Source organism: Oncorhynchus mykiss, chromosome 7, assembly GCF_013265735.2.
Source record: "Oncorhynchus mykiss isolate Arlee chromosome 7, USDA_OmykA_1.1, whole genome shotgun sequence".
Lineage (NCBI taxonomy): Eukaryota > Metazoa > Chordata > Actinopteri > Salmoniformes > Salmonidae > Oncorhynchus > Oncorhynchus mykiss.
Window position 1 is genome coordinate 66,142,697 of NC_048571.1, and position 23,463 is coordinate 66,166,159.

The 23,463-nt window shown below is 43.5% G+C and overlaps 1 protein-coding gene across 2 annotated transcripts in view; it reads right to left on the reverse strand.

Annotated features, from left to right (window-relative positions):
• The window catches only part of LOC110528295 (paxillin), a 64,085-nt gene that overhangs the window by 2,468 nt on the left and 38,154 nt on the right, over positions 1 to 23,463 (reverse strand). The window contains exons 1-8 of one of the 2 annotated variants that reach the window (XM_021610244.2): positions 15,874 to 15,977; positions 13,834 to 14,024; positions 13,545 to 13,630; positions 13,314 to 13,444; positions 12,918 to 13,119; positions 12,566 to 12,704; positions 1,276 to 1,434; positions 385 to 558 (exon numbers count right to left, since the gene is read on the reverse strand). In XM_021610244.2, coding sequence (XP_021465919.2) covers positions 385 to 558; positions 1,276 to 1,434; positions 12,566 to 12,704; positions 12,918 to 13,119; positions 13,314 to 13,410 — 771 coding nt within the window. In that variant the 5' untranslated portion in view covers positions 13,411 to 13,444; positions 13,545 to 13,630; positions 13,834 to 14,024; positions 15,874 to 15,977. Of the gene's footprint in view, positions 1 to 384; positions 559 to 1,275; positions 1,435 to 12,565; positions 12,705 to 12,917; positions 13,120 to 13,313; positions 13,445 to 13,544; positions 13,631 to 13,833; positions 14,025 to 15,873; positions 15,978 to 23,463 lie in introns of those variants that run through there. The other variant, XM_021610243.2, reaches the window with a different exon arrangement.

The following is a 23,463-nucleotide window of genomic DNA, read 5'->3' on the forward strand; positions in this document are numbered from 1 at the left end:
ACACAGGACCAATGAGGAAGCTTGTCGCCACTGTGAATCATCTGGCCTATCCTGAGGTGAAAGTTCAGTCGCTCTCCTCTTCCCTGTTTCTGCTGTGGTGCCTCACCCCAGGCAGTGTGTGTGTGTGAGCATGCTTGCTTGCATGTGTATTCATGTGTGCAGTGTGTCAGCGCAAGGAAATGAGTGAGTGTTGATGTGTGGAGTGAGACAGGACAAACTAATGAAAAACAGAGATGGTGTGTGGAAAAGATGGCTCAAAGATGGTCTGTGGGATTCAGAGTGGCATTGTGTGTGTGTAATACTTAAGTCCAGTATCAGTCCGTTGCAGTAGTAACAGCAGCAGTGGGGTGTTTGCGTGCATTCGTTTGTGTGTGTAATACTAACGTCCAGGATAGGTCCGTTACAGTAGTGGCAGCGTGGGGAGAACAGGTTGTGGTAGTCCTTCTCACAGTAAGGTGCTCCGTCCCGCTCAAAGAAGTTCCTGGAGCCGATCTCCTCCTGACAGTGGGTACACACAAAGTGCTCTGGGTGCCATGTGCGCCCCATGGCAGTCACCACCTGGGCACAGGGAGGAGAGGGCAAGACAGACACTTACAATCTAATCTAGCAGCCCCAACCTGAATTGAATTACTGGACTTAGTGAATCTGCGCTTGTATTAATAAACTGTCTAGTAGGAGTGTTGATCTAGGATCAGGTCCCCCCCATCCATGTAATATTAATCATTATGTTCCAAAGGGAAACACTGATCCTAGATCAGCACTCTTACTTTGAGAGTTTTTATGAGTATGGGCCCAGGGTTGAATCCTAACCCGAGATGTGTGTATGACCTGACCTCAGTTTCCCATGCCAATGTCCCATTGACATCAATGCATGATTGATTTACATCGGCTAACAGTGTGTTTCTCCAGTTCAGACTCAGCTCTGTGTGGAACAATTACCTTTCTATGGTGGCAGTACTTAACTTAATTTCCATAAGGAGCTAAAAATGTATTATATTGGAAACCATGCAAGCTTTATAGGCAGCTCAGGACAACAGGGTGTATCAATCAATCCATCTAATCATGACCACATTCACACCTACATGGACTTAGGATATCCAAAAGGAAAAAAAACAACCCCAGAAACATGAAATACATTCAAAAGGGACCAGAAAACGTATGTAATAAGCCCAGTAAAGTGGAATACGAGTGTCTGTGTGCATATAAGTGTGTGAGTGTGTGCATGCAGCCGGTATGTGTTCTGCATGAATGTGGCCTCTGTGTTTGTAAAGTTACCTGTCCAACAATGGGCTTGTTGCAGGCCCCACATACTCCCTTGGCCACAGTCTGGACGCCCAGTTTATGGAGGTCTGACTGGAGGCTGCCCAGCATGTTGTCCAGCTTGTTAGACTGTTTGGGAGGAGCAGTGGCTGAGCTCTTCCCCTGGGCCAGGATCTGTGGACAGGTCACACACAGAAAGACATCTCAGAGAAAGAAACAAATGCACAGAAACACACAGACAATACCCACATACAGAAACACACAGACAATACCCACATACAGAAACACAGACAATACCCACATACAGAAACACACATACAGAAACACACAGACAATAACCACATACAGAAACACATACAGAAACACACAGACAATAACCACATACAGAAACACAGACAATAACCGCATACAGAAACACACAGACAATAACCGCACACACAAACAGTAAAACACATGAACACAACACAGTTACCCAAATAGAGCTCCCTTCCCAATTCATGTTCTGTTCAATTTATCACAGAAACCTAATTAATACATAGAAGAGTCTCTCTTCACCAAACTACCCTGATTACATCTGCCCCTATGAAGTAATTTCCCCTCGGTGTGAAATTATGATTTTTTTTTATTGAATTGAATGTGTCTCCATAGACACAGCAGTAACTCCTGGGGTTTACGTGACATCCAACAGAAATCAGTCTTGTTAATGACTGAAATGGAAAATGCCACTGGCATTGCATTCCAGACTAGAATGAACATGTAAGATTCATCACATAATGCCTTCATAACATAGAGCACTGCAGTCCAACCCTGACACTTCAATCTGACTACTGTGTTCAAGAGTAACTATGCTTATCGGCTTACCTATAGAGCCCATTGATAGTGTGAGACTGAATGTATGCTGTTGATGGGCAGAAGCAAGGCGGGAGGGAACTACACTTCTCCAATGGTGTGGTCATTGGACATTTCTGACCCAGTCTCATTCCACAGAGGGAAAGAAATAGGCAGACTTCAATCTAACGAAAGGCAACCTTCAGTAAACAACAGACCTTTGTAAAAATCAAATTAAAGGGGAACAGGGATGGAACAAATTGGGACTGACTGGAAAATATATCAAGAGATGTAGTGGTATATCAGTATCTTAACAGAAGACTACGCAGTCACCTAATTCACCAGTCAAGTTATTTCAACTTGTTCATATCTGTTAGGGCTTGAATAAAAAGGCTTGTTAAATTAAACAGTCAAAAGTCAGGTTTGGGGGGGGGGGGGGGGTGGCAGAGGGGTCTTGCTTGTCAGGGGGTGGATTTTTGGGCACCAGATAGGACTGCGGAGGGGGGGGGGTGACTTTTCTCTGACGGACAGGCGAGTCAGGAGGAATGATGATCTGGGTGTGGACAGAGACAGAGAGCAGGAGGAGAGACACGTCAAAGATGAGTGAAATTAAACCACAGGAAATAGAACGCCTCAGGTGGTGCAAAGGAAACATGAATTCTCAACAAGTTGTTACAGAAGAATATGGTTGAGAAACTGTTCGCTAGTCATAGTCCATACAGTGGGGCAAAAAAGTATTTAGTCAGCCACCAATTGTGCAAGTTCTCCAACTTAAAAAGAGGAGGCCTGTAATTTATCATCATAGGTACACTTCAACTATGACAGACAAAATGATAAAAAATTAGTCCAGAAAAATCACATTGTAGGATTTTTAATGAATTTATTTTGCAAATTATGGTGGAAAATAAGTATTTGGTCACCTACAAACAAGCAAGATGTCTGTGTGTAACTTCGTCTTTAAGAGGCTCCACTGTCCTCCACTCGTTACCTGTATTAATGGCACCTGTTTGAACTTGTTATCAGTATAAAAGACACCACTCCACATCCTCAAACAGTCACACTCCAAACTCCACTATGGCCAAGACCAAAGAGCTGTCAAAGGACACCAGGAACAAAATTGTAGACCTGCACCAGGCTGGGAAGACTGAATCTGCAATAAGTAAGCAGCTTGGTTTGAAGAAATCAACTGTGGGAGCAATTATTAGGAAATGGAAGACATACAAGACCACTGATAATCTCCCTCGATCTGGGGCTCCATGCAAGATCTCACCCCGTGGGGTCAAAATGATCACAAGAACAGTGAGCAAAAATCCCAGAGAGCTGGGACCAAAGTAACAAAGCCTACCATCAGTAACACACTACGCCGCCAGGGACTCAAATCCTGCAGTGCCAGACGTACTGGCTTAAGCAGGGGGACACATGTCCAGGCCCGTCTGAAGTTTTCTAGAGAGCATTTGGATGATCCAGAAGAAGATTGGGAGAATGTCATATGGTCAGATGAAACCAAAATATAACTTTTTGGTAGAAACTCAACTCGTCGTGTTTGGAGGACAAAGAATGCTGAGTTGCATCCAAAGAACACCATACCTACTGAAGCATGGGGGTGGAAACATCATGCTTTGGGGCTGTTTTTCTGCAAAGGGACCAGGACGACTGATCCGTGTAAAGGAAAGAATGAATGGGGCCATGTATCGTGAGATTTTGAGTGAAAACCTCCTTCCATCAGCAAGGGCATTGAAGATGAAACGTGGCTGGGTCTTTCAGCATGACAATGATCCCAAACACACAGCCTGGGCAACGAAGGAGTGGCTTCGTAAGAAGCATTTCAAGGTCCTGGAGTGGCCTAGCCAGTCTCCAGATCTCAACCCCATAGAAAATCTTTGGAGGGAGTTGAAAGTCCGTGTTGCCCAGCAACAGCCCCAAAACATCACTGCTCTAGAGGAGATCTGCATGGCGGAATGGGCCAAAATACCAGCACCAGTGTGTGAAAACCTTGTGAAGACTTACAGAAAACGTTTGACCTCTGTCATTGCCAACAAAGGGTATATAACAAAGTATTGATAAACTTTAATTGACCAAATACTTATTTTCCACCATCATTTGCAAATAAATTCATTAAAAATCCTACCATGTGATTTTCTGGATTTCTTTTCTCATTTTTGTCTGTCATAGTTGAAGTGTACCTATGATGAAAATTACAGGCCTCTCTCATCTTTTTAAGTGGGAGAACTTGCACAATTGGTGGCTGACTAAATACTTTTTTGCCCCACCGTATGTGTGGTATAGAAAATGGCCTTGGTAAAGTTACTCTAAAAGAACAGCACTAATCAAGAAACAAGCTACTGGAAGGTGCTGTATTGCTCTGCAGGTCCAAATGTGTCCCAGTGAGATGACTTATCACTGGCTCCGGCCACCTCTCTGTACCTTGTCCAACACAGGCGAGGTCCAGTCATCCTGCACGCACTGCGTAACGATGACCCCCTCAGTAAGCAAGTCGTCGGACTTCTGCTTGTGTAGTGCTCAACTGTGTTCGATTCCCAGCTTCCCCTGCAGCTGTGTAATGAGGTGGTTCCGGGTGAAGATGACAGGACCCAGTTTACCCCGCAACAACTGCCCATCTCGGTACACGGGGTGCACATTGGGCATCTCTTTGGTGCGGCGGATAATCAACTTGAGCTACAGAGTTGGGTAAAAGGAGTTAAGCGCGGTGGGGGGGCTGGGTGTGGCTTCCCCATACCAGGTACAAAAAACACCAAGAAGCACAGTCCTTCAAGCAAGGCCCCTTTGCACAAACAGGCTGATCGTGAAAGTCAAAGGGCACTACGCTCGACTCAATTCCACTCTTTTTCGAGGTAGTCCATTTCACATCTGGCCACTCTGGCAAATGGCCATTCTCCTGAATGCAAAAACTGACACAATGTGCAAAACAAACTAGAAAATCTAATGCAATACACAGGCGGACGTAAAATTGCAAGCAGCAAAACCGATGGTCTTTGACTCAGCAGAAATGTCACTGTAGAGAAGCAGCAAGTCCTGCTAATGTCCATAAAAGTAGCTCCTTAAAGATGGTTCCCAAGGCCCATATAAACCTGCTCTACGCCACCTGCATGTTTTCAGTTTGTCCCACCTCCATCCAAACATGTGCACAGATAATGTGTTTGTGTGTGTACAAGGGAAACAAGAGGATCAAGTACCTAACCCTGGGTGACACCAGTAGTGAGACCACAGGGGGCAGATACAGACCTTCTCCACATCACCTGGAAGAAGTGGTATTAGGTCCGCTCTTATTCTCCATTTACACCAAATCTGTGTGTACATGTGATTCATTACCCCAAATTAGATTGAGTTCTGGATTGAATTCTCGCACGACTCAAATCAAGGAAAGAGGCAAGTCTTCAGAAAATCACTTGAGGTCCTCTAACATGTCATGCTCTGCTAAATGGCATATATTGTTTACTAGGACAGATACACTACATGACCAAAAATGTGGACACCTGCTTGACGAACATTAATTTCAAAATAATGGGCATAAATATGGAGTAGGTCCCCCATTTGCTGCTATAACAGCCTCCACTCTTCTGGGAAGGCTTTCCACTAGATGTTGGAACATTGCTGCAGGGACGTGCTTCCATTCAGCAACAAGAGCATTAGTGAAGTCGGGCACTGATGTGGGAGATTAAACCATTTCTGTATGGACTGCGCACAGGGAAATTGTCATGCTGAAACAGGAAAGGGCCTTCCCCAAACTGTTGCCACAAAGTTGGAAGCACAGAATTGTCTAGTATATCATTGTATGCTGTAGCGATAAGATTTCCCTGCCTCCCGGGTGGCGCAGTTAAGGGCGCTGTACTGCAGCGCCAGCTGTGCCATCAGACTCTGGGTTTGCGCCCAGGCTCTGTTGTAACCGGCCGCGACCGGGGGGTCCGTGGGGCGACGCACAATTGACCTAGCGTCATCCGGGTTAGGGAGGGCTTGGCCGGTAGGGATGTCCTTGTCTCATCGCGCACTAGCGACTCCTGTGGCGGACCGGGCGCAGTGCGCGCTCACCAAGGTTGCCAGCTGCACGGTGTTTCCTCTGACTATGGTGGGGCTGGCTTCTGGGTTGGATGCGTGCTGTGTTAAGAAACAGTGCGGCTTGGTTGGGTTGTGTATCGGAGGACGCATGACTTTCAACCTTCGTCTCTCCTGAGCCCGTACGGGAGTTGTAGCGATGAGACAAGATAGTAGCTACTAAAAAAACAATTGCATACCACAAAATTGGGGAGAAAAAGTGGTAAAATAAATAAATAAATAAAATAAAAGATTTCCCTTCACTGGAACTAAGGGGCATAGCCAAACCATGAAACAGCCCCATACCATTACTCCTCCACCAAACTTTACAGTTGGCAATATGCATTTGGGCAGGTAGTGTTTTTCTGGCATCTGCCAAACCCAGATTCATCCTTTGGACTGCCAGATGGTGAAGCGTGATGCATCACTCCAGAGAACTAATTTCCACTGCTCCAGTGTCCAATGGCGGCGAGATTTACACCACTCTAGCTGATGCTTGGCATTGCACATGGTGATCTTAGGCTTGTGTGTGGCTGCTCAGTCATGGAAACCCATTTCATCAAACTCCCAATGAACAGTTCTTGTGCTGACGTTGCTTCCTGAGGCAGTTTGAAACTCGGTAGTGAGTGTTGCAACCAAGGACAGATGATTTTTACGCATTACACGCTTCAGTGGTTCCATTCTGTGAGCTTGTGTGGCCTACCACTTCGCAGCTGAGCCATTGTTGCTCCTAGATGTTTCCACTTCACAATAACAGCACTTACAGTTAACCAGAGCAGCTCTAGCTGGGCAGAAATCTTACGAACTGATGACGATGCCATGTTGAAAGTCACTGAGCTCTTCAGTAAGGCCATTCTACTGCCAATGTTGTCTATGGAGATTGCATGGCTGGGTGCTCAATGTTATACACCTGCCAGCAATGGTTGTGGCTGAAATAGCCAAATCCACTAATTGAAGGGGAGTCCACATACTTTTCTATATATAGTGCATAATCCAGAATATTTACACAGGAGGTGGCAAGCTACACACAGCTGTGCGGTGAAGGTTTGCGTCAACCTTGATTGTTAAAGTGACAAGCTCAAGCTAATCCCCACAAAGCTATGCACACAGTAATAAATGCAATACAGCCAGCCGTAAACAACGCAGAGCGGAGATTTCAACATGGACCATGGTAGGCAGTGAAACCTCTTGACTTTTGCACTGACTTCTATCCTTGAGCAGTTCACAAGTCACCATTCTCCGCTTTACAAGATACAACTTCGACCAGATGCTTGCTTGCTATCTATCTATATATATAAATAATTTGAAAACAGCACAGTAACATACTGTTACAGAGCTAGATGGAACTTGAATGATTGTGGAATGAATGATTGAATGATTGTGGAACAAGCCTGATCATGGCTTTCACCATTCTATTTCATTTCACTTATCAGTCTGGCTAAATCCAATAGATGGGCGTTTTGAATAAGCCAGAAAATTGACGGACCAATCAGCATCCTCTCAGAAACAGTGGGTGGATTTAGGACAAAAGCCCACGCGGTCAAATACTGTGCTTTGAATAAGGCCGTCCTCTGATTGATTGGTGATCCAAATAGCAGACTTTTTTCTCATTTTGAATAATGCCCCTCATTACAGACTCAAAACAGTTTCAATTATGAGAAATCCCATACTGATAAGTGAATTGAAAAAGACTGGCCAACGTAGCGATCAGCCCGATTCCACCAGGCTAGAATGAGCAATCATCTGATAAAAAAAACCTTGAAGAGAGCGTCGTACTTGACCCGACACGGACAGCCTCTCCACGGCCGAAGGCTGGTTCAGGGGGAGGTCCAGCGTGGCATCGGCGGTTCCTGTGAACGTTGACGGGGTCAAACGGATGTCTATCCAGCTGGCCTCGGCAAGGGGAGTTATCATCCCCTCCCGCCTGTCCAGAGGCATGTGTCCAGGGTAAATCCGTTCCTCCCGAGTTCTTTCCTTGTTCCTGCCATGGCATAAAGCTCCTCTTTGTCCTGATGGGTCACCTTGGCATTCTCCACTTCTCCCTCTGGCGGAGTCAACTCATAGGACAGCAATCTGTCGAGGGTGTCCTCCAGCAAGGGCTCCCGACATGGCCACATTATCCCCAAGTCAGTACATGCAGTAGGGTGCTCTGGTGGCTGAGCAGTAGTTGTGTCTGACTGGTTCTCCTTCGGTGGGGAAGAAGGCGCAATGGGGGCTAAGGGAGGAAGGGTGCTTGTTTTCGGACCGGGGCGTCTTGGCAACAGCTACAGGACCGGGCGTCTTGGCAACAGCTAAGGTAAGGGCGCTCTCAAGCGGCTAGATATTCTTTACCATTCTGCCATCGGATTTGCCAACAATGCTCCTTATAGGACACATCACTGTAGTCTATACTCCTCTGTATACCCATCACAAGACCCACTGGTTGGTGCTTATTTATAAAACCCTCTTAGGCCTCACTCCCCCCTATCTGAGATATCTACTGCAGCCCTCATCCTCCACATACAACACCCATTCTGCCAGTCACATTCTGTTAAAAGGTCCCCAAAGCGCACACATCCCTGGGTCACTCCTTTCAGCCCGCTGCAGCTAGCGACTGGAACGAGTTTCAACAAATACTCAAACTGGACAGTTATCTAAATCTCTTCATTCAAAGACTCTCTTGCTGACAGTTGTGGCTGCTTTGCGTGATGTAATGTTGTCTCTACCTTTTTGCCCGTTGTGCTGTTGCCTGTGCACAATGTTTGTACCATGTTTTGTGCTGCTACCATGTTGTGTTGCCATGCTATGTTGTCGTCTTAGGTCTCTATGTAGTGTTGTGTGTTTTGCCCTATATTTATATTTTATTTATTTGTTTTATTTTTAATCCCAGTCCCCGTACCCGCAGGAGGCCTTTTGGTAGGCTGTCATTGTAAATAAGAATTTGTCTAGTTAAATAAAGGTTCAATAAAATAAATAACAGTTATAGGACTAGGCATCTTGGCAACAGTAACGGGACTAGGGGTATTGGAAAAAAATTACTGATTATGCGTCTTGCTGGTTTTTGCATCCACTGCAGGACTGGGGGACTTTTCAACTGGAGCAAAAGGAGGATTGGCGTTATTTGACTAAGTATGGCTTGTGGTGGCAGAGACCACAGTGAAGGACTATGTGGGAGGTCAGTGTAGTTCTCACGCTGGGATCAGTTTCTCCTACCAGCTGTGTGTGGATCTGGGTGTACTGGAGACTCTGGGACAAGGCCAACACAACAGAGGCTGAAGCAGCTGAGAGGGGAGAGGCAGAGCAGGCATCTATGCGAAGTTCTAAAAGAACAGGGTTACAGGAGGGGGCGTGTCACTGAGGGGCTCCAGCTGCAGATCCACAGGCTCAGTTGGGTATCTGGTTAAAACTACTGGGGCAGCAGACTCTCTATGGAGGGGGGTTCTGATCCTTGACTGAGCAGGAGAGGTTCCATATCGACAGACAATTGAGAACAAGACTGGAAATATTAGACAGTAATAATAGGAGACGGAGGGGAAAAAAATTGAAAATGGTTTGAAAAGGAGGTAGACATGGCAAGACATGCATCATGTCAAGTCAATCATGAACATTTCTTTAAAGACTTGTGAAAAATGGCATAATATATCATAGTGATGAATATAACAATAATTCACATTCCTCAACAGTAGCTATGTTTCCATCCAAATCGGGGACATGTTTTCATGCAAATATTCAAAAAATCTGCATATTTTCCCACCAGTCGTGTTTCCACCAAACTGACTTGTTGCGGATAAAAAGCAGTGTGATGACGTAGTGCAAAAAAAAAAGGTACCTTTCCGCTTAAGATTTCATGTAACGAATAAAAATCTAAATTTCAAATGCATTTCCATCACATTTTCAACTATGATAGGTTAGGTCACAAAAACTGTTGCCTTAAATAGCACATGTGCCCACTCTGGTCAGTGTGGGTAGGCTAGCCTACATGAGAATATTAAAGAGTGCAATTTTCTTTTGTCAAATGGCAGCAAAGGGTCAATCATGTCACCAAAAGAAGACCCTCAATATGTACTATAAAGGCTCAAGCTCATTTGTGCACTTTTCACCACCCTGTGAAGTTCATAACTCATCAGTAGCAATAAACTGCATGATTTCCTGAGTTATAGTGGGAGGACTACATGAATATCGTCAAGTGACTCCAAATGTACAAATTCAGGAAGTATTCAGGCCTGGACTTTTTCCACTTTGTTACATTACAGCCTTATTATAAAATGTATTAAATAAATGTTTTTCCTCAGTCTAAACACAATAACCCATAATGACAAAGTGAAAACAGGTTTAGACATTTTTGCAAATGTATTAAAAATTAAACACAGAAATACCTTATTTACATAAGTATTCAGACCCTTTGCTATGAGACTCGAAATTAAGCTCAGGTGCATCCTGTTTCCATTGATCGTCCTTGTGATGTTTCTACGACTTGATTGGAGTCCACCTGTGGTAAACTAAATTGATTGGAAATTATTTTGAAAGGCACACAGTTTCCAGTGCATGTCAGAGCAAAAACCAAGCCATGAGGTCAAAGGAATTGTCCGTAGAGCACCGAGACAGGATTGTGTCGAAGCACAGATCTGGGGAAGGGTACCGAAAAATATCTGCAGCATTGAAGGTCACTAAAAACATTCTTAACTGGAAGTAGTTTGGAACCACCAAGACTCTTCCTAGAGCTGGCCACCCGGCCAAACTGAGCAATCGGAAGAGAAAGGCCTTGGTCAGGGAGGTCACCAAGAACCCAATGGTCAGTGCTCCAGAGATCCTCTGTGTAGATGGGAGAACCTTCCAGAAGGACAACCATCTCTGCAGCGCTCCACCATTCAGGCCTTTATGGTGGAGTGACCAGACGGAAGCCACTCCTCAGTAAAAGGCACATGACAGCCCCTTGGCGTTTGCCAAACGACACCTAAAGGACTCTAACCATGAGAAACAAGATTCTCTGGTCTGATGAAAGCCAGATTGAACCCTTTGGCCTGAATGCCAAGCGTCACGTCTGGAGGAAACCTGGCACCATCCCTATGGTGAAGCATGGTGGTGGCAGCGTCATCCTGTGGGGATGTTTTTCCAGCAGCAAGGACTGGGACACTAGTAAGGATAGAGGGAAAGATGAACGGAGAAAAGTACAGAGAGATCCTTGATGAAGTCCTGAGTACTCTGGAGCAGGTTCTCAGACTGGGGTGAAGGTTCACCTCCCAACAGGACAACGACCAAGACAACGCAGAAGTGGCTTCAGGACAAGTCTCTGAATGTCCTTGAGTGGCCCCGCCAGAGCCCGGACTTGAACCCGATCGAACATCTCTGGAGACCTGAAAATAGCTGTGCAACGATGCTCCCCATCTAACCTGACAGAGCTTGAGAAGATCTGCAGAGAAGAATGGGAGAAACTCCAAGTACAGTTCTGCCAACTCAAGTCTTAGGTATGTAGCATCATACCCAAAACTTGAGGCTATAATCCCTGCCAAAGGTGCTTCAACAAAGTACCTAGTAAAGAGTCTGAATAGTTATATAAAATGTTATAGTTTTAAATGCACTCGCAAAAAAACTATTTATTTTTTGCTTTGTCATTATGGGGTACTATGTGTAGATTAAGTCGGTTTTTTCCCCTCATCAATCTATTATAGAATAGGCTGTAAGGCTGTAAGGCTGTAATGTAACAAAATGTGGAAAAGTCAAGGGGTCTGAATACTTTACTTTGATATTGATAGAATAGCATCATATATGTGCATAAAAGTTGTTTCCACCACCATTTCTCGCATAATACACTTTACAGACACAAAAAGATTCCACTTTGTCAAGCGTATTTTGTTTTGTCAACATTTGGAAAGTTTACAGACAAATTAGCAGTTTCCATCAGGCCTGTCATTAAAAATATATATACTTTACTCGCATAAAAAGTTATGAAACCTGGTTACAGTAAATAACTTGTTGTATTGTGAGATCGATAAGGCAAATGGTAGTAAATGCCCGACTTAATGTACATTACATTCTAGACCACAGGATTCTGTGAAGAACCCACACATCAATGACAAAAATAAATCTTCAACCTACCTTTTTAAAGCAACACATTCACCTAAGAGTTGACTTTCCACCACCTGGTTTCTAATCGATATATTTATTTGAATTCACTTGTCACCCCAACTTACTTCACCCAATCTGTACCTGCATAGTGTCCATCACCCTACCCACCCCCCTCATCCATCCACCCTAGATATTTTGAGTGTATGTAATTGATATGCAAGCTGTGTGCTGTTTGAAAATGTATGTAGTTCTCTCCTTGAGCTGTTGTCGTCCATTGATGTTCTGTATTATGTCATGTTTTATGTCAACCCCCCAGGGAGAGTAGCACTCACCGGTCTCCTTCTCATCCACCCACCCTCAAAAATCTTTCTGTAAAACTTACGTTGCTCTGGACTTTGAAGTCGGACAGCGAGGCCATGAGCTCGTCAAGCTCCCGCGTGGCGGAGGAGGCGGAGATTCTGGCCTGCAGCTGGGAGGGCGTCTCCTCCTCCCCCAACTTCTCTACCACCAATGGGGTGGGGCTAGAGATCAAACAAACAAACAAACAAACATTAGATCATAATGATGAGCGTTAAATGACCAAAGTCCAACATGAAAAACACACAGGATATAGCACAATCTGTGAGTAAGATCAAACTGTCTTCAGGAACTTGAGGTGCAGTGCCATTGCTTTGCAGTTAATTGTCCCCCAATTTATGGGAATATCAACATTTTGGACCAGCCCTAATCCTTACATGGGAGAGGGCACAGAACTTTCTTGCTCGTCAAGGAGGCTCTTGGAGCTGAGGCGCATGTCTTCGATGACTGGTGGCCTGGTGGCCACGCTGCGTTTTGGCTTCTCCATGGTGGGGCGAGGCAACTTGCCTGCCCCAGAAACCCCGTTTGCTTGCACATAATGGGTGGTGCTGCTGGAAGGCAGGGGCGGAGCTGACGCTTCTGCAACACAGGAGGAGAAAAATATATATTTACATATTGGCAAGTTTCAACAACTGCAATGGTCAAGAGACCGTAACTGTTAAATGCTTTTATGTACCAAATAGGGTTTTCTACGTGTGCGCCCTGGTCAAAAGCAGTGCACTATATAGGGAATATGGTGTCATTTGGGATGCACACATAATGGTGTAGCGTACCCTCAGTGGGGAAGGAGGGTGTGTTGTGCTGCACAGCGTTGAGCTCCAGAAGCAGCCGGTCCAGCTCCGACAGGTTGCAGCCCAGGGAGGAGCTCATGGCAGCCTCTGTACTCTTCTGCTTGTTGGGGAAGCTGCAGGACCCAACAGACAGACAAACATCAGTAACAGACACCTGATGTTCATTTTGTCATGTGTCGCTACATAAAGTGTATTGTTTATTATGATCATTACCTGTAGACGTGGTCCTCTTCGCTTTGGGGTAAGGGGGGGCTACTGCTGTCCCTGGACCACAAGCTTTTCTGTGCAGGGCTGTAGGACTAAGAAAGGACAGGTATATATTTAGAAGTGTAGTAGTGTTCTAGGTAAAATCGTAACTGGGTGAGGGTGTCAGGCACAGGCTTTTGCTCAATCTTCAAGATTGTATTAGTTGAATCAGATCGGTTACCAACTTGAGCAAAAACCTGAACCCACACCAGCCTTGTGTGTGTATGGGAACACACGTGTGTGTGTGTGTGTGTACCTGTGTGGACAAGGGGGTTGAATCTAGGGGGTCAAGCAAGGTCCCATTCAGGGCCTCAGCAGAGGGAGGTGGTGGTACAGGGGGAGGGGCCTGTCCTCCCGTGGGGAAAGAGTAGGGTGTCTCGTCCGGCAGAAACACTGGCCGCTTGGAGATGTGGGAGGTCGTTGACTCCAAGTCCGCCAGCAATGCATCTAGGAACATAGACCCTTTTAATATTATGGTGTGATCTCCTATGTCAAACCCTGCATGTGCAGCTAAAAGAACAAGTTATTCGCAACACAAGGTTTCTGAGAACCTGTCTCAGCGGCATGCAAATCTGCCCTTGTTTCAGACCCTCAGTCCCTTTTCTCACCAACGTGTGTGTGGGTTTTGGCAGAGAGCTAGACACAGACAGGGGCCTCAATATTCAGCTATACAGTGAGCATAAGTACAATGGCACGTAAGCAAATTAATAACATATTCAGTCTTTAGAAGACCCCCAAAATCAACTTTAACCCTACACTTATTTGATTGCAAATATACGTTTTTTTTTTTAAGTTGGTAATTCCTAGACCTCTACTCAATCAATAACGGACAACAAGCCAGCCACTAGTCTACTGTAGTTTCAAATTAATTTGTTGTGCAGGTTTATTTTATATTGTCACCTGTGATCCGATCTAGAAGAAAAAGAAACGCACACCTATTAAGACGAGGTGCTGGCTAGCGGAGTAGAAAACTTGAAAATAAAAGAGAGCAGCACACTCTAGGAGCTCAGATGCAAAAATGTAATTACCAACGTTTCAACAGCCAAGCTGTCTTCATCAGGGTATAATCACAAACACTGCGGGATGACTCGTTTATATAGTGTCAAAAGACACAGGTGTCTGTAATCATGGCCAAGAGTGGCCTAATATCATTAGTTAATAATCAAATATTAAAATATCATACAAGGAACAGCATACCAACAACAAATGGATAGCATACGATCATAGATTAATTTGACTACACAAGTTTACAAACAATTACAATGGCAAAGTCACAATAATCACAAGAATGGCTTCAGATCAAAGTCTACGTTGAGACCGAAGGGCGCAAGGGTCTTTAAACTAAAGATCCAGGCAGCCTCTGTGATCCAGTCATCATATATCCTCCTAGTCATCAATAAGTACACTTGACAGCTTTATGTTCCGGCACTTTCCCAACGTGTCCAAACACAGACAGATGTCAGCAACATTTAGATATCTTAGGAGGAGCAGCAGGGTTGTAACCCACTTCACTGAATCATCTGCACTGTTACCACACCTTTGGTTACTCATTTACCCTGCTGCTCACAAAGTTTCACTGTTAATGGATGTGAAGTAGACAGCAGCGAGACATAAGCTTCCGTAACATTTTACAGTCAAAAGTATACTTAATAAACTATTTATATACACCATTAGTAAACGGTTTCTACATTTTCCTAATTAGAAATCCTTAAAATCCCTTTAAGTAGGTCGTCTACCACAACTTTCTCTGGTCAGGTTGTAATCGCTCACTGCCAACCAATTGTTGCTTTCCACCTTGATAGACGTGGTCAATCTAGATCATGTTCATCCCATAAGAAACACCCAACCACAATTTCACACTATAAAATGCAGTCATTCTATCTGGGTAAACAAAATGGCTAGCCAGTTAGCCACCCAGTTGGTGGGCAAGAAGAGAATGAGCAAGGTGACATCATCCACAATAATTCTGTATGAACCACCATAACACACCCATGTTCCTTATACCGAGATTACTTCTCTTAAGCAGTTGCCTCTGATTTCACAAGTGTGTGAAACTGACCATCTTCTGCACTACGAATACGTTCCCTACTCTACTCTCCACTGGACTTTACTTCAGTCATCAACAATAAACAGAACAAACAAGTGCAACCCATAAATTAGCTGTGAACAACATAATGTATGCACCTACACTTCAAGAAGTCAACAATACAACAATACAAGGTCACACTAAACATAACTGATGACAAAAGGTGAGAAATAAAAGGAAACAAGAGAAACATGAGTGGAAACAACATACCCGAGGCGATGAAGACGACTAGCACATACACACCCAGGGAGGACGAAGAGAGAAATGCAAAGGAAGACTGAGGAAGAGAGCAACCCAAACCCACTGGCTGACAGGCAGGAACTGCCACCCTTAACACCAGAGACTGGTAATGAGAGAGGAGGGAGGAAAGGGCAGGAGAGGAGGCGTCACTTTTGGTGGCAGCGGGAGGATTAGGTTTATCCCTAGCTATGCCAATTTGAAGAAGTTTCAGCCTTCTTGGCTCTCTGAAGGCTGAGGTAAGAGTCTGTTCACACTCACACGGCTGCTGCAAAGAACGGTTTACAAACTAGGCAATTAGAGCCAACTCGACGGAGCATTACAAGAACGCCTGAGAAAAACATGAAAAGGTTGTGGCAGTGATGGAAGGAAAGTTGTGAAAGAGGGAGGGAGAGAATGGTAAAAAAGAATGATATGGTCTCTGAGTACAATGCCTACAGAGAGAGTGGTGTGAATGGTAATTAAATTAACCCTTCCTTCACACGGGCTGCTGTTCTGTCGTTCTCAAGGTTCATTCCAAGTGTGCTTGAGTTCAGTGACCAGGTCATTTAATATAACACACTCCTCGGTATGGTGCGGCTGAGATGGAGAGTATCCCATGGCCCAAGGAATCATGGATGCTAAAGACAGACAACGGTGACAGCTGGGCTGGGCACTGGATCCAATTTTGCTAGAGTTGGCGTTAGCATCATTAGCATGCTGGATGATGACAGGGTTACTGAAGCAGAGGGGTTTGCTGACCGACTTCGAGATACTGTAAACATCTGTGGATTTGATTCTGGATACAGCAGAGCCGGGTGTTTATTCTCCTACAGCCAGATACTCCCTTTAAGGGGAAATATATAGCCTAACAACCAACCAACTGCCCAAAGGGTGAGGGAAAGTAAAAAACCTCTGATTCCAAAACGTTAGCCTTCATTCTGGGCAACAGCAATGCTCAAAGATCCATTTACGCTTGATTTCCAGCAGAAGGGGTTTCAACAAGGTTTTTGTGGGGAAGGTAATGTACAAGTACACCTACAAGCAAAGACGTAGAATAGAGAGTCTTTAGACCAAGACCAGCCTCCAGTAATTATTTCTGGTAGTTCTAAGGGCTCAGAACATGAAGGAAACAGATTGCAATAGGTTGTGCACAAAGGAGGCTGGGGTTTTGACATTTCTTGTTGTAGACCTAAGCATTAGGGTGGAGGCCTACAAAAGTGTGTCAGTCCTCTGTGCCAAAGGGCTGATGGGAACATATTACATTTTAGTCATTTAGCAGATGCTCTTTTCCAGAACAACTTACTGTAGTGAGTGCATACATTAATACTTGTTCAATACTAGTCCCCCCTGGGAATCCAATCAGTTGCAAGCTCCATGCTCTACCAACAGAGCCACACAGGAACATGCCATGACACATCAGCTCATAGCCAGCCATTCACACATTCACAAATTTCCTTCAGAATGAAGCAACATATTGGGAATGCATTCTAAGGGGTGTGCTAGTGTGCATATTGGAACTTGGCCAAGGACTGTGCACTCTTGCCTGTTACTAGGCCATCCAGAGGTCGGAGGGAACTGCAGTAGAAGTTAAAAGTACCCTGAATGAGGGAGAGTCTGTGTCTGAATACCCATTCTACATACTTAAACTGTACACTAAGTACTCATCTTTGCATACTATTTAGCACGTACCATTTAGGAAAAATGATGCAGTACGCCATGGCCGCAACACAGTAGCGGATTCGGACTGGCTCAGTAGGTAGGGCTGGGCCGAGTGTTGGTGGATTTTTCCGAATACAACAGACATGCATCGCATTAACCAGCATGATAATAGCTCATTTCCAATTCAATACATTTCTCTGAATAGAATTGGAATGGAGTTCTAGGCATACCCAGACTGTTGAGGCAGACTATCACAGATACCTTAGCCCATCTATCCTACTTAGACAGAAACTGATCACATTGTTCCAGTTCAACATACACTACCGTTCAAAAGTTTGGGGTCACATAGAAATGTCCTTGTTTTTGAAAGAAAGGCAACATTTTTGACCATTAAAATAACATCATATTGATCAGATATACAGTGTAGACATTGTTCATGTTGTAAATGCCTATTGTAGCTGGAAACGGCAGAAGTTGAAGTCAGAAGTTTACATACACTTAGGTTGGAGTCATTAAAACATTTGTCAACCACTCCACAAATTTCTTGTTGTTAACAAACTATAGTTTTGGCAAGTCGGTTAGGACATCTACTTTGTGCATGACAAGTCATTTTTCCAACAATTGTTAACAGAGATCATTTCACTGAATCACAATTCAAGTGGGTCAGAAGTTTACATACACTAAGTTGACTGTGCCTTTAAACAGCTTGGAAAATTCCAGAAGACGATGTCATGGCTTTAGAAGCTTCTGATAGGCTAATTGACATCAATTGAGTCAATTGGAGGTGTACCTGTGGATGTATGTCAATGCCTACCTTCAAACTCAGTGCCTCTTTGCTTGACATCATGGGAAAATCAAAAGAAATCAGCCAAGACCTCAGAAAACAAATTGTAGACCTCCACAAGTCTGATTCATCCTTGAGAGCAATTTCCAAATGCCTTAAGGTACCACGTTCATCTGTACAAATAATAGTCCGCAAGTATAAACACCATGGGACCACGCAGCCGTAATACCGCTCAGGAAGGAGGCACGTTTTTTTTCCTAGAGATGAACGTACTTGGGTGCGAAAAGTGCAAATCAATCCCAGAACAGCAGCAAAGGACTTTGCGAAGATGCTGGAGGAAACCGGTACAAAAGTATCTATATCCACAGTAAAACAAGTCCTATATCGACAACCTGAAAGGCCACTCAGCAAGGAAGAAGCCACTGCTCCAAAACCGCCATAAAAAAGGCAGACTACGGTTGTAACTGCACATGGGGACAAAGATCATACTTTTTGGAGAAATGTCCTCTGGTCTGATAAAACCAAAAAAAGAACTGTTGGCCATAATGACCATTGTTATGTTTGGAGGAAAAAGGGGGAGGCTTGCAAACCAAAGAACACCATCTTAGCCATGCAGCACGGAAATGTTAGCATCATGTTGTGGGGGTGCTTTACTGCAGGAGGGACTGGTGCACTTCACAAAATAGATAGCATCATGAGGATTTGAAAATTATGTGGATATATTGAAGCAACATCTCAAGACATCAGTCAGGAAGTTAAAGATTGTCCATTTGGAAGACCCATTTGCGACCAATGACCTCAAGCATACTTCCAAAGTTGTGGCAAAATGCCTTAAGGACAACAAAGTCGAGGTATTGGAGTGGCCATCACAAAGCCCTGACCTCAATCCCATAGAAAATTTGTGGGCAGAACTGAAAAAGCAGGTGCGAGCAAGGAGGCCTACAACCTGACTTGGTTACAGCTCTGTCAGGAGGAATGGGCCAAAATTCAGCCAACTTATTGTGGAAAGCTTGTGGAAGGCTACCCGAAACATTTTACCCAAGTAAACAATTTAAAGGCAATGCTACCAAGTACTAATTGAGTGTATGTACACTTCTGACCCACTGGGAATGTGATGAAATAAATAAAAGCTGAAATAAATCAATAATTCTCTCTACTATTACTCTGACATTTCACATTAAAATAAAGTGGTGATCCTAACTGACCTAAGACAGGGAATTTTTCCTAGGATTAAAGGTCAGGAATGTGAAAAACTGGGTTAAATGTATTTGGCTAAGATATATGTAAACTTCAACTGTATATTGCTACTATAGCTGTAGTGAGGGAGGGGTCTTATGGCCCTTCCCCTTCTATTAATACAACAAACAATGAATTATTATAATACATCAAACATTTGGTGCAGCCCATATCACGACCCCAAGGTGACCCCACCATCAGTCACCAGAGTTTTAGAGCATATTACTATTGAACTATTTACCAATTTAACTTATTGGTGACAGGGGGCAGTATTTTCACGTGCAGATGAAATGCATGCCCAAATTCAATTGCCTGCTACTCATCCCCAGAAGATTAGATATGCATATTATTAGTAGATTTGGATAGGAAACTGAAGTTTCTAAAACTGTTTGAATCAAGTCTGTGAGTATGACAGAACTTATGTAGCAGGCGAAACCCCGAGGAAAAACCATTCAGGTTTTTTTGTGGTCACTCTTTTCAATGAGTTTTCATTGGGAATCCAGACCGTTCCTACCGCTTCCACTGGATGTCACCAGTCTTTAGAAATTGGTTGAGGTTTTTCCTTTGTGTAATGAAGAAGTAGCCCTCTTCAAAACGAGGGTCACTTCAAGTGTACTGTTAGATAGAGGCGCGTGACCAGAAAGGTAGCGTCAGTTTGTTTTCTTCCTGTATTGAACACAGATCATCCCGTCTTCAATTTTATCAATTTATTTACTTTAAAAATACCTAAAGTTGTATTACAAAAGTAGTTTGAAATGTTTTGACAAAGTTTACAGGTAACTTTTGAGATATTTTGTAGTCACGTTGCGCAAGTTGGAACCGGTGTTTTTCTGGATCAAACGTGCCAAATAAATGGACATTTTGGATATATGTCGACGGAATTAATCGAACAAAAAGGACCATTTGTGATGTTTGTGGGACATATTGGAGTGCCAACAAAAGAAGCTTGTCAAAGGTAAGGCATGATTTCTATTTTTATTTCTGCGTTTTGTGTCGCGCTTGCAGGGTTGAAATATGTTCTCTCTCTTTGTTTACGGAGGTGCTACCCTCAGATAATAGCATCATTTGCTTTTGCCGAAAAACCTTTTTGAAATCTGACATGTTGGCTGGATTCACAACACGTGTAGCTTTAATTTGGTATCTTACATCTGTGATTTCATGAAAGTTAGATTTTTATAGTAATTTATTTGAATTTGGCCCTCTGCATTTTCACTGGCTTTTGGCCAGGTGGGACGTCGTCCCACATATCCCAGAGAGGTTAATAACCAGGCCGTCATACAAACTTGCTATGCTGAATTCTTGACGCACAATCGAACGTGCTGCTCTATGCACACCAAAAAGCAAGTCACAATGGGCAGCCTAAGCGGGCACGCGGCAATTTAACGCTTGCTAGTGTACATGCACCTTACACCCATGACGCGGCCAATCTTTGAGCAAAGATTTGTCAAGTGGAGGCACCGCTTCTGATCAAAACGAGCGGCTTCGCTGTATCACTGCCTCTGGGAGAATCTCAATTGCCTGTGTCCCCTCGTCTTTCCTTCTTCTCAAAACCAATTGGTGGAAAGGTTAGAGGGGCGGGATCTCTGGCTTTCTTTTCCAAAGTGTTATGAAAATGATACGGGATGCGAGTATGCAACTGGGATTCTCCGACTGACTCAGAGTAGCCTTCCATCAGGCTTCACATGTTGTGTTTATATTTTTGTTCCGTATAAGTTTTTTTGCACCCCTACTTTGAGTCAGGCGCCCATGAATCCATATGTTCAAATCAAAAAGGTCTGATTAACATGACATCTATAAACACAGCCACATCCTGACACATTCAGAAATCAAAAGATGGTTTAGTATTTGTTTAAAAGCTCTGACGAAGGCCAAGAGAACAAGAAACCCTCTTCAAATGAGAAAAGTATTTTTACCCAAAGTTGATTAGTTAGGTTTCAAAGATTTATCCTACGAAGCAATACACAATAATTTTAAGGACAATTTAAAAAATATATACTAATCCTACATTTGAACACCACTGCAGAAGCTTCGCTATTCAGTATCTTCCCAATTAAGTAGCCTAGTTGTTGTTTTTCTACAACTAAAGCCAGGGCCGATCACTCACAGCCCACCTCTTCCAATGTATTGTGGAAAGTGTGCATCGAATTCTACTAGTTGAAAAGCCAAAATGAAGTTAACATCCTGGCATTTAAACCATACTTGATTTTTGAAAATTCACATAAAAAACATTCTATTTAAGCATAATGAGAACGTGTCATTTCCTGCTATTTGTTGATTTCAGTAGTGCATCCCCAGGACTCTATTTTCTAAATGTTGCATAATATTAAATGTTATTTTTAGCATACTCAACCTACTATTTAGAACACACAGAGAGATAATGTGTGGGCTGGACATGCAGAGAGATGAGTTTGGATTGGTCTGCGGTGTTGCATTTTGTGTCTAGAAAATGAGATGCTCGTAATGCAGTTAGCTAACATTGAACCTATTGGTAAACTTTAGCTAGCTATGACAATCAGTTTCTATTGCTAGTTAAAGCTTGCTGTTAGCTAGCCAGCTGAAGTTCGGTGGCTGGCTAGCTACAGTAGCTAACATTACCTGTATGAACTAGAGGTCGACCGATTATGATTTTTCAACACCGATACCGATTATTGGAGGACCAAAAAAGCCGATACCAATTAAAAATCGGCCAATTTTTAAAAATCTGTGTGTAATAATGACAATTACAACAATACTGAATGAACACTTAAGTTAATATAATACATCAATAAAATCAATTTAGCCTCAAATAAATAATGAAACATGTTCAATTTGGTTTAAATAATGCAAAAACAAAGTGATAGAGAAGTGAAAGTGCAATATGTGCCATGTAAAAAAGATAACGTTTAAGTTCCTTGCTCAGAACATATGAAAGTTGGTGGTTCCTTTTAACATGAGACTTCAATATTCCAGGGTAAGAGGTTTTAGGTTGTAGTTAATATAGAATTTATAGGACTATTTCGCTCTATACCATTTGTATTTCATATACCTTTGACGATTGCATGTTCTTATAGGCACTTTAGTATTGCCAGTGTAACAGTATAGCTTCCGTCCCTCTCCTCGCTCCTCCCTGGGCTCGAACCAGCAACACAACGACAACAGCCACCCTCGAAGCAGCGTTACCCATGCAGAGCAAGGGAAACAACCACCACAAGGCTCAGAGCGAGTGAAGTTTGAAACGCTATTAGCGCATGCTAACTAGCTAGCCATTTCACTTCGGTTACACCAGCCTCATCTGGGGAGTCTATAGGCTTGAAGTAATAAACAGCACAATGCTTGACGCAAAACGCAAAGAAAGTGCTGTTTGAATGAATGTTTATGCGCCTGCTTCTGCCTACCACCGCTCAGTCAGCTACTTAGATACTTGAATGCTCAGTCAGATTATATGCAACACAGGACACGCTAGATAATATCTAGTAATATCATCAACCATGTGTAGTTAACTAGTGATTATGATTGATTGTTTTTTATAAGATACGTTTAATGCTAGCTAGCAACTTACCTTGGCTTCCTGCATTCGCGTAACAGGCAGTCTCCTTGTGGAGTGCAACGAGAGAGAGGCAGGTCGTTATTGCGTTGGACTAGTTAACTGTAAGGTTGCAAGATTGGATCCCCTGAGCTGACAAGGTAAAAATCTGTTATTCTGCCCCTGAACAAGGCAGTTAACCCACCGTTCCTAGGTCATCATTGAAAATAACAATGTGTTCTTAACTGACTTGCCTAGTTAAATAAAAAGGTATAAAAACAAACTGAAAGAATAAAATAAAAAAAATAAAATGACAAATCGGCGCCCAAAAATACAGATTTCCGATTGTTATGAAAACTTGAAATCGGCCCTAATTAATCGGCCATTCCGATTAATCGGT